General features: G+C 47.7%; 1 protein-coding gene across 1 annotated transcript in view; it reads right to left on the bottom strand.

Moving 5' to 3' along the window:
- ADAMTS18 (ADAM metallopeptidase with thrombospondin type 1 motif 18) overlaps positions 1-12180 on the bottom strand; it is a 133694-nt gene that overhangs the window by 71434 nt on the left and 50080 nt on the right. Inside the window, exons 6-8 of the mRNA XM_066637972.1 lie at positions 10617-10700; positions 6548-6707; positions 3916-4021 (exon numbers count right to left, since the gene is read on the bottom strand). Coding sequence (XP_066494069.1) covers positions 3916-4021; positions 6548-6707; positions 10617-10700 — 350 coding nt within the window. The remainder of the gene's footprint in view (positions 1-3915; positions 4022-6547; positions 6708-10616; positions 10701-12180) is intronic.

Below are 12180 nucleotides of genomic sequence, written 5' to 3'. Positions count from 1 at the left end.
GGCCTAGATGCCTTTAAAAGGGGATTGGACAAATTTATGGTGGAAAAATCCATTACGGGCTACAAGCCACGGTGTGTATATGCAACCTCCTGATTTTAGAAATGGGCTATGTCTGATGCAAGGGAGGGCACCAGGATGCAGGTCTCTTGTTATCTGGTGTGCTCCCTGGGGCATTTGGTGGGCCTCTGTGAGATACAGGAAGCTGGACTGGATGGGCCTATGGCCTGATCCAGTGGGGCTGTTATTATGTTCTTAGAGTTACAAAGAAAAACATCAGTGCACCACGCACTTGCCCTTGTAAGTAAACACCCTTGTTGAGACGCTAATGAGCAAATTTGACACAACTCCTAGTTACCTATAGAATTAACACAACTCTTACTTGTCTACTGTGTGACGCGTGTAAGTTATGTGATGCATACTTACACCCAGTGGCATATCTAGAGAGAGTGCAAAGCGCTAGGTTTTGCAGAGAGCCTCACTATGGCATGCAAGAAGTCCTTCCCCCTCTTCAGAGCCATTCCAGGCAGTAGGAGCAAAATGGAGGCATTCACCCCCCCACCTCCCTGCATTTGCCTCTGTTTTGCTCCCACTGTCTGGAATGGCTCTGAAGGGGGCGAGGAGCCCCTTGCACACAGCAGTGAGGCTCCCTCCAAAATGTAATGCTTTGCACCCCCTCTAGCTACGCCACTGCTTACATCTCAAATATAAAGCGTCCACCTGCTTGCTAGTTTAATGTCTCCATTCACCTCCCTCAAAGCAAAGTGCTGACTTTTGGAGGGGGTGATAAAGGCAGCAGCAGATGCTTCCAGGCAGGGTAGGAGCCAAGAGTCAAAATCCTGTGTTGGGTTCCCTATTCTAGTTCTGAGCACACATTTCCATCTGTACAGGTGTACAGATGAGCCTTTTCCACTCCCTTCTGTCACAGTTCTTTGCAACTGTTTGCAGCCAAGAAGAAGAGGAGGGGCCACTGGACTCCTGCTTTCCTCAGCACCGCTTAGAGCCCACATTAGGGTGGTAGTCAAGGCAGAGCAAGGGGGAAATGGAGCTCCTGGACTACACCTGCAGCAGGAGCAATTATCTTATGAGCAGGGGCACCTAGGTCTATAAAGATACATCGAGCCTTTTCTCCTGGGGAAGTTGGGGTACATACTTTTTTGAATAAGAATATGTCAGGACCCACCAGAAGTGATGTCATGACCACAAGTGGCATCATCAAGCAGGAAAATTTTTAACAATCCTAGACTGCAATCCTACCCACACTTACTCAGAAGTAAGTCCCATTTACTACCATTGTTGAAAGCATATACACAGTAGCCTGTTAAAAGTACAGGTCTGTAACATTTCCTCAAATGCAGTCACATACCATGGTAGCATCAAGTCTAATATATTAAAAAAAATTATTGAAATGAATAGGGACTCACCACCTGAAATTGGCTCGTGACCCACCTAGTTGTCGCGACACACAGTTTGAGAAACACTGCCTTAGAGGCTTTCCATAGGGCCTAAAGACATTTCTTTTTAAACAAGCTTTCTGAGTTATTGGTCTTTTTAACAAGGATACCTAGATTTTATGGGTTCTGCCCTTTCTTATAAGGTGCCTGCTTTTGGTCATGTGTGTTATTGGAATTGTTTTAAGGTGGTATTAATGTTTTAAGAGCTTTGTTTTCAAAAATTTATTGTAATTGTTTTAATGGTGCTTTTATGTTTTTTGTATTTTTTTTGTAAGCCTCTTTGGGCCCCCTTCTGGGGAGAAAAGCAGGATAATGATCCAGTAAACGAGCAAACGAATGAGCCACAAAAATGCTGATACTATGTACTCAAGCGGTATAGTAACAGGAACTGAATCAAGCAGGAAAAAATGAACTCAGACTGAAATTGGATCAAAGATAATCCCATCTCACTCCATACTGATGATATCTGGTTATGGTTTGGGCTCTATATTTTCTGTACCAGGGAGCTGCAGAAGGAATTATTCTGACTTGCACCAATGTGCTGTTATTGCTTACCAATAACAGACTGAGAAATCCCTGTCAGTTACCACTGGGTCCAGGATTAGTCCTTAATTCCTTGTTTCCTTTCCAAAGAACAGTAGCACCCCACGAAAGGGCCACTCATGTCCCCATGAGGTCACAGCCAGCCCGCTACGGAGTATTTCCACAATGAAGACTGAATAGACCTGACCAGTCATGCAGAATCATGGATTCATGTAACGAGCAAATGGGATGACAGCAGCATGGCCATTGACAAAAGGAGACGGGTTGAATGGAGCTGTCAGCCAACAAAGGGGAGCTTCTGTTCGGGATGTATTTTCATAAGGCTCCCAAACAAAAGGAACTTTGGACTTAATCCTGCCTTTGTGCTGAAAACCACGGCTAGCCTGCTATTGATACCTTGGGAATGCAGCGTCACTGTGAGCATATATAGAAATGCATCTCCCAAAGTTCTCTCTAAAGTTCAGGTGGCTAACATGTGTGTGTCTTTGCTCACAAACACAATGCATATACAAAAGTCACACACAATCAACATTAGCTAAGGCAGTAGCATAGCTAGAGGGGGTGCAAAGCACTACGTTTTGCAAGGAGCCTCACCACGACTTGCAAGCAGCCCCTCCTCCCCCCCTTCGGAGGCATGCATTTTGTGTACGCTTCTGTTTTGCTCTAGCATTCCAGAATGATCCCGAAGGGGAGGGGGACGGGCCACTTGCATGCAGGAGGCTCCCTGCAAAATTTAGTGCTTTGCACCCCCTCTAGCTATGCTACTGAGCTAAGGGTCCAATCCTATCCAACTTTTCAGAGCCAATGCAGCCACGATGCTGCCCCAAAGTAAGGGAATAAATGTTCATTTACTGTGAGGAGGCCTCCCTGACACACACACACACAAACACACACACTGCAGGATGCAAGGTGTACACTTTGGACACTGTTGCATCAGTGCCGGAAAGTGGGATAGAATTGGGCCCTAAATCACCCCAAACGCTCTCGCTATCCAATACTCCACTGGGTTATGGTGAATATAAGAAGACCTCTCCTGGATCATACCCAACATCTATCCAGTTCAGTGATCTTCAAGAGCTGGGACTCACCTCAGCAAGGCTTGTTCTATATACTTAATAATGTTATATTTAATTATATTTTCCACCAGTTTACTCAAAATAGCAGTACAATCCTCAGAAGTAAGTTCCACTGAGTTCAGTGTGACATTTCCAGGTATAAATGCATATGATTGCAGGCTGAGCTGACCAGCTTGTAATTTTCTGGTTCAGAAGAGGAAGAGTGGTGGATAGAGTATTGGAGAGTTCTAGCCCACCATTGTCCTCGTCTCCATTGTTCCTCTTTTTCTCCATTCTCCTCTTCCGTGTTGAATCTAACAAGTTGGTGGAAGAGAGGTAGTGGAGGCAGGTGGGCAGATGGAAGCAGAAACTCTCCTTCTGCAAATCCACTGCCTGAGATGGATGCGTCAGTTGACCTCATGGATGGGCTCACCCTGCCTCCGGGCAAGGACAACTTAGGGCCCAGTCCTATCCAATTTTCCAGCGCTGGTGCAGCTGTGCCAATGGGTCATGCACTGCATCTTGTGGTGGGCCAGCAGTCACAGAAGCCCCTTTAAGGTATGGGAACATTTGTTCCCTTATTTTGGGGTTGCATTGCGGCTGCACCGGTGCCAGTAAATTGGCCAGGATTGGGCCCCAGGGTAGCATTCAACAGACAAAAGAACAGAAAGGTATTTTCAAATTTGCTATACCCACAAGGGCAAAATCTGTCACCACACAGAATATTTAATATCTTGGTTAAATTTCACAGGAGCACCAGGATATTAAAATGCAAAAAAAATTTTTTAAAAAAACAACCTCAGCATTAATACCATCGAGTGAAGTAGTTAGCTTATAGGTAGAAAGACTCACAAGAAATAGCTTACTTGTGTCCAGATTCATGGGCAACCGTGAACGCCAGACCAAGTCCAGTGTCTTCGTTGATGGTGCAGCTCCGGTATTTACTGCACATTCCACTGATCGGAGCAAAACCTGCCAGGAAGGGATAGTGATTGAGAAAGTGGCACAAGAAAGGGATGCCATTCCCTGCAGAGCTTCATTCCACTGCAACCGTTCACAAAGATTCAGCACATATTTTAGGCTGGTGCCTAGGGAAGATTCCGTACACATTTAGCTTTGTCACGTAGAAGGAATACATAAGAACAACTCTCTCTCTCTCTCTCTCACACACACACACACACACACACACACACACACACACACAAATGTTGGGCCTGGTCCAAGAAAAAAAAACGGATTATGTCTGGAGTAGTTGGCGAACAAAGCTAACACAAGCTTGCCTTCCCTGCTGACTCATCATCGGCCCAGTCCGCTGGGAAAGTTATTTGAAAAAGTGGGTGCCAGCTCTTTTCTGAAGGTCAGCCAGAGTGACCAAGAACGCCGTTGGCCACAGATATTTATTTTCAAAACCTAAAACATCAACAGGACTGGGGAGTTCCCCAAGCGTAATGGCCATCCAAAATCGGCCCCCCCAAAGACCTCTCCTTGTGGCCTGACATTGCTAAGTCCAAATTCTTTCTAATTAGATAGAGCTGAAGGAAACTGTGAGACAGACAACCTGCTACTTTCTTATTCACTCATTCCTTCACACGTTGCCCCTGGAGGTAGATCAAATATAAAGGGAAGCAGCAGTGTCGCTTAATGGGTGGCGGTAAGTATTGCAGGCGCCACAATGTGCTGTATAATCATGCCCCACCCTACCCCCTCACCATCAGAGCCACTGGGCAGTGATGGCAACATGCAGCACATAGCAGAGCCACGCTATGCATATCTGTTCAGAATCTGCTCAGAATTGAGTTCAGGGGGGCCTACCCCTAGGTAAGCATGTACAGGATTGCGGCATAGGCAACGATCTGAATTTGGCTTCGGTTGACCTTTAGCCTAGTATATCTTCCACTTTCTGAATATAAAATCAGCTTTCTTGCTCTGCATTTTTCCTGATCTCTTCCTCATCCCTGCTAAGTTTCAAGTTAACACTAGAGACTTGAGTGATGTCCCAATCCTTTGCTGGGCTTAACAGTGGCAGATCTCACAATCTACCACTGTAAGTCATAAGAACGTAAGAACAGCCCCACTGGATCAGGCCATAGGCCCATCTAGTCCAGCTTCCTGTAACTCACAGCGGCCCACCAAATGCCCCAGGGAGCACACAAGACAACAAGAGACCTGCAAGGCATTCTGGGAATTGTAGTTAAGAACATAAGAACAGCCCCACTGGCTCAGGCATAGGCCCATCTAGTCCAGCTTCCTGTATCTCACAGCGGCCCACCAAATGCCCCAGGGAGCACACCAGATAACAAGAGACCTCATCCTGGTGCTCTCCCTTGCATTGGCATTCTGAAATAGCCCATTTCTAAAATCAGGAGGTTGCACATACACATCATGGCTTGTAACCCGTAATGGATTTTTCCTCCAGAAACTTGTTCAACTCCCTTTAAAAGGCATCCAGGCCAGATGCCGTCACCACATCCTGCGGTTCCACAGACCAACCACACGCTGAGTAAAGAAATATTTTCTTTTGTCTGTCCTAACCCTCCCAACACTCAATTTTAGTGGATGTCCCCTGGTTCTGGTGTTATGTGAGAGCGTAAAGAGCATCTCTCTATCCACTTTATCCTTCCCATGCATAATTTTGTCTCAGTCATGTCCCCCCTCAGGTGCCTCTTTTCTAGGCTGAAGAGGCCCAAACGCTGTAGCCTTTCCTCATAAGGAAGGTGCCCCAGCCCCGTAATCATCTTAGTCGCTCTCTTTTGCACCTTTTCCATTTCCACTATGTCCTTTTTGAGATGTGTCGACCAGAAACTATATGTGAAGTATTGATTTTTTTGCCTCAGTGTGCATGACTTTACCCTTACTTACATTGAAACACATCTGCCATTTTGCTGCCCGTTCCCAGGCCAATGATGCAAAAGCTGCTTCACCATTCAGCAGGCTGAGGCAGTAGCACAGCTAGCGGGGGTGCAAAGCACTAAGTTTTGCAGGGAGCCTCAACGCACTGTGCAAGCAGCCCCTCCCCCTCCCCTTTGGAGTCCTTCTAGGCTGCTAAAGCAAAACAGAGGCGAAAGCCTGGCTCTGAAGTGGAGGGGATGCTTGCATGCTGTGGTGAGGCTCCCTGCAAAACTTAGTGCTGTGTATGCCCTCTAACTATACTACTGGGCTGTGGTTGTCAGCACAAATGCCCACAGGCTAAGCATGGGTAACAGCAACCTGCAGAACTGTCCAGGGTGTCCACTGTTCTGCACTGCTGCCAGAAAGTTAGTGACAGGGGTAATTTGGGGTAGGATGGCAGGCAGATCAGGGCAGGGCTCCTTCAGCATGCCCCCATTCCCCCACACCAATCTTTTTGCTTACCATCTCCCCGATGAAGAGTCTTGTATAACTCAAGAGCTCACTGTTGGACATTCTGCTTCATTTGGTTGGTCCTAATGAAGGCATTAGCTGACTTGGGACTGTGGGTTATAATGATCTGCAACAGCTACCTTCATATCCTTCCCATACCTAAAGTGTCACATGGCTCATTCTTCCAGGAGCAGATATCCAATCCAGTGAGCAAGATGGCATGGTCGTGTCGCTTTCCATTCTTTCCAACAAGAGCCGACTGCCACTGACAGAAGCTGTTTAATGACTGGTCTGCATGATGGTTGATCAGTAATCCACCCTACAGATAATTTAAATACAGAAAACATATTCCAGCACCAGCAACTGAAAAAGGAAGGAGTCTTGGAAGAAGGAAGGAAGGATGGAATACAAATTTCACATAAGAGAAAGCCAGTAGTGTAGCTAGAGGGGGTGCAAAGCACTAAGTTTTGCAGGAGCCTCACCACACTGTGCACGCAGCCTGTCCCCCTTCCCTTCAGAGTCATTCCGAGTGGTGGGAGCAAAATGGAAGTGGACAGGAGGGGGAGGACCCACTTGCACGGCACTTAGTGTTTTGCACCCGCCTAACTATGCCACTGACATGAGCCAAGTTTCAGAAAGGTCAACAACAATTCAAAGTTGAAATTCAAGCTCTGTATTTACACCATAACAGTTATGGATTGCAAATTGCTTTTCTTTTCTTGCTCTTTTCTTGTTCTTACTCAATAGCTATTGTTCTCACCACCCAGAATGGCTCCAAAGGGCTGTTCGCCATGCACGGTAAGGCTCCGTGCAGAACTTAGTGCTTGCACCCATTCTTGCACCCACTCAGTTGCCTCGGAGAGAAAGGCAAGCTTCTCTCCCATCATTTGTCCCCCACAGTTGGTATTCAGAGGCCTACCGCTGTTGAAACAGCACAGAGCAATCCTGATTACTAGCCATTGGTAGAACTGTTCTCCATGAGTTTGTCCAACCCCCTTTTAAAGCCAGTCAACTGTTCAGAACTCGAGAACAGCAGCAAGACATTATGGATTCAAATTACAAAGAGGAAGATTTCAATTAAAGGTTCGGACCAACTTCCTGATGGTATGAAGTGTTTGGCAGTGGAACAGTCTGCCTCGGAAGTTGACAGACTCTCCACCATTGGAGGTCTTTAAGCAGAGGCTGGGAAGCCATCTATTGGGATGTTGTAGCCATGAACAGCCTGCATTAGTCAGCCTGATTGGACTCAAGGATCCTGAAGGTCCCTTCCAATTCCAACTCTCTGTACAAGAACAAAGACATGTGCATGTCATCCCTTAGAGGGGCATAGCTCAGGGTTAGCATGCATGTTTTGCCAGCAGGAAGTCCCAATGTCTTTGATCACAGAAGGTATCAGATTCACAGCTCAATCCTGAGCTGTCCAGCGCCCAGGGCTGTAGCAGCACCAAAATGGCTGCCGCTGCATCCTATGGATGTTGGGCAGCCGCTGGTGGCTCCTGACATCTCCTTGGTAAGGTAAGAAGCCCCATCAAGAGGCTACTTGACTCTGCACCAGCTATTTAGTCAGTGAAGAGTAGCCTCATGTCAAACCAGGAGGCACAACACGGGATTTTGGATACCCCCCCTCGCAGCCCTGCCTTCCCCCTGCCCCAAAATGCCTCCCTCCCTGCCCTGATTTACTGTTCCACCACCTGGTTAGCATGGAGCGCTGAGCAGTTTCCAACTGGCCTCCAACTGGCGCTGGCCCAGAGTGGGCTTGCACTAAGCCTGCCCCAAGACTGGGCCAGTGCTAACTGCTGCAGACATGCCTTATGGCACGTGACAGTTCATGCCAAGGCTGGGCCAGTGTGTGTCACACACGCCCTCAGTAACCAGCGTTTCCAGGTAGAGGTGGAAAAATGCCTTTATTGGAAACCACAGAGAGCTACTTCTAACCAGGATAGACAATACCAACTTGAATAACCAGTGCTCTGACTCAGCAGACAGAAACTTCAGATATTCTGTATATATGTTCCAGCCATCATCAGCATCACAATTAATCTAATTGTAACTATATTCCTCACAGAAACACTGTACAAGTATAAACCTTATTTTGAACGTCAAGGTTTCAATACTGAATAAATAAAATCTACTCATGCACAAATCGGTCCATCATCTTTTGAGTTTTTATAGGATGTCAGTTTTACCATAAACACAATTCTCCAAGTACAGTCTAGCCCAGTGATCTTCCAAACCTTTTCAACTTACGGCACACTGGCAAGGCACTAAAATGGTCAAGGCACACCATCAGCTTTTTGACAATTGGCAAGGCACACTGTGCTGTCAATGCGGGCTCACGTCCCCCAATGGTCCTACTGATAAATGACCTTCTCCCTAATTCCTGCAGCATACCTGGGGACCATTCGCGACACAACCTCTTAGAGCGGTTCTGTAAAATACCCTCTTAGCTTCTCCAGCGGGGGGTTTCAGCGCAGCCTGTCCTGCTTTGCCGAAAGGCTAGGCCAGTCTGGAGAAGTACAGGCAGCCCCTCCCCTCAGGAAGTCCAAAAGACTCTAGTCTGCCTACCTGAGAGGGAGGAGCTACCCACTTGTAAGGACTAAGACGGACATGGAGATCCCACTGGAGAATGACTGGTCTAGCCAAACAGAGCTGATTGTTGAATTTTCTTTCATGTAGCCACTACATGTATTTCAACAGCAACCAAACAGTAAGTCATTAATTCTAAGTGCTTCAAGGCTGGGGAGGGTGGGTGGCAAGCGGTTCCACGGGCGGGCGAGCAGGGAGTGGGAGGCAGGGCCAGGATCTGGCATTTATGCTAGATCTTAACCCTGTCCCTGGGTAGCCTGGCACGCCCCAGGTTGCTTGGATTTGGGCCACCAATTTAGGTGGCAGAGATCCAAGCAGCCACATTAGAGCTGCTGTAGAGTTGCCTGGGGTAAGGGGACTTTTTCCCCTTGCCCCAGCTGGCCTGCATTCAGCCCCAAACTTGCGCTGGATACAGCACAGACAAACCAACCTGCCTGTTCCAGCACAAGTTAGGATTGTACTGTTAGTCCATTTAGACAACATGTCATAGATATAATGAAAAATAGCCTTGACTAATTAAAAAAAAAATCAGTTTGATACAGCTGTGGTTATTAATTCAACACCTGCTCTTTTGGCGTTGATTTATCTTAAGGTTTGCTCCCTTCAAGCAGAACAAGTCCAGGAGTCACTCACCAGCAAAATAGGCCTCTTTGTTCCCCTATATCTTGCTGTGATAAAACAATATTTTGGAATCTGGAAAGCAAGATTAGCTACTGAAGCTATTCTGAAGAATATCTAGTTCAAAGTAGCAGTTGCAACGTACAGAGATCAAAGAGATCAATAATACACCTTTTTGATCAAAAGACAGGATGCAAATATCACCTTTGGTCTTGGAAACATAGGAGAGAAAGAATGTTGAAATGTTGGTGAGACATTCTCTTAATGTTGTCATACCACCAGCAAAAAAAATGCATACAAATATGATTATGCACCTTCAGGGGACAGGTTAGAGTGAGCTCCCTTATTCTCCTCATCTGGCTCTTAGAGGGAAAGGTGGAAGAAAGTCTCCTCCCCTATCTTGGGCAGCTTTCCAACAGCTGTGGGGAAGTGCCTGAGGAAATGCTAAAACAATGCTCCCCCTACACCAGTGGTTCTCAAACTCTCTGGGAGAGTTTGAGAGCCACTAAGTTCTTGCGTGGGCGGGAGGGGGGAGGCAGCAGCACAATCCCCGGGATCGCGCCACTCAGGGGGGCTGCAGGGGCTTGGGTACATCGATCGCTCCACATCTACTTTCACTGCTGCAGGGAGCCCGGCTACAGGTCGCGCCAGGCTCCCCGCACCCCCGGGAGGCTACAGGGGCTTGGGTGCATGTACCCAAGCCCCTGCAGCCCCCCTGAGCAGCGCGATCCTGGGGATCGCCCCGCTGCCTCTCCCTGTCTCCAGGCTGCCCCCACCCCTTAAGGGGGCAGGGGCCAGGGCCCGCAGCTAGGGCAGTTTGAAAAGCCCTGCCCTACACAACTGAGACTGAAATCCTATGCACACTTTTCTAGGAGTAAGCCCCATTGAATCCAAGAAGACTTTCTTCTGCATAGGCACGCATAGGACTGGGCTGTAAGATTCAAAACCAATCTTATTGAAATGATCTATATATTAGATGCTAATTCAAAAGATAATCTGACACATAAGGACAATGACCACTTACAGGCTCCTGTTCCAAAAGAAGAAGGCTCACAACGACGATATTGATGTCACTTCCAATCGTACCATCCTTAAAAAGACTGGACACCTGTGTGCAAGTGGGAGCAGAAAGGAAAAAGAACTGACTGTAAGCAAAAACAATGGCTAGTGTGCAAACTATTACCCCCAAAACTAGTAGCTAACATTTACAGCCCAATCCACATCCTGCGCTGGAACAGGCAGGTTGGCAGGCCTGCGCTACATCCAAAGAAGAGTAGCGGCTGCCTGCGGCTCAGCCAGGGGCAAGGGGAATTCATTCCCCTTAACCCAGGTAACACGGCATAGGATCTGTGCCACCTAAAGCACTGGCACAGATCTGAGCAGCCCGGCACCAGGCCAGTCTGCCCAGGAGAGGGGTTAGGATCCAGCCTAAGTGACGAATCCTGGTTTTGCATCCCTCCCAGGCCCAGACCACCCACAGGCCCACCTGCTGCCCACCCTCCCCCCACCCCGGAACACCCCCAGACTGCCCTCCGTTCACCCTCCCAAGGTGGCAAGGCAGGACAGCACAAATTTACCTGGCCCAGGTGCACCAGAGACTGAATTCGGCCTGCTGCCTCCCACAGGGGCACAAAATTGCCTTGTGGCACATTTGTGACACCTCTGGGTCACCGCAAGGGACTCGTGCCAGCCCAACCAGGCCTTTGGATTGCACCCTTAGATAGAGCCAGTCCAACCACAAGGTCGACTGTTGATCTCCTCAGGAGGCAATTTGGTAGGAAGAAAATATGGAAGAGATATGGTAGTATGGAAGAGTGGTGGGGCAGAGTGCCAGAGATACCCTCCACACTTCATCTTCTGCTCTGTTGTTCTCTTCCTTTACAATTTCAGGGAACAGGAGAGAAAAGAGCAGGTGGATGAACATACACACACGCACCCCAATCTGCCTGCAGTAATCCTCAGTCAGACTCTTTGATGATAATCTCACCCGTCCTGTGTCAGTAATTAAGATGGTTTTAACCTGGGCACTTAAAAAATGTCAAGAAGGCACCTGGAGAACATAAATGAGCAGAGCTTTCCACAGGTGAAGTGACATAACAAAAAAAAGTCTTGTTCCCCATAGCTCACCTTGCCTCTCATGGAGGAGATAGGCAAGAAACCAACCCTGCTAGATGGACAGGCTCATTCAAGAAGGACACTGTGATCCTTCACACGCTCTGTTCCAGGCTCTTAAGGGTTTAATTGGTCAAGTCCGGACTTTGAATTGTGCCCCCAAACAAACAAAGAGCTAGTGTAGTGAGTAAACAAGCTATTCCTCCATATTGCAAGATTCCCCCCAACATCAGGTCCAGTTGACTATGCATCGTCCACCCCTCATTAATGAAGGGTGACTGCATTTCTTTCCAAAGAAGCCGGTCTTCAGACTTCTGAGCGGTGCACCAGACGGAGCAAGCCAGGAGAGGTCAGGAGGGGAAAGAGGGAGCAAGTTCATAACCTCGCTTCCTTCCTTGCACTAGAGAACAGCTTAATCACTCCAACAAGGCCTCGGGACTGAAGGCATTGTGTTCTTTAATTCAAAGTGACACAGC

This window comes from Tiliqua scincoides, chromosome 9, assembly GCF_035046505.1.
Source record: "Tiliqua scincoides isolate rTilSci1 chromosome 9, rTilSci1.hap2, whole genome shotgun sequence".
NCBI classification, from domain to species: domain Eukaryota; kingdom Metazoa; phylum Chordata; class Lepidosauria; order Squamata; family Scincidae; genus Tiliqua; species Tiliqua scincoides.
Note: the sequence above shows the minus strand (reverse complement) of the source record. Positions and strands in the feature narration are given on the sequence as shown.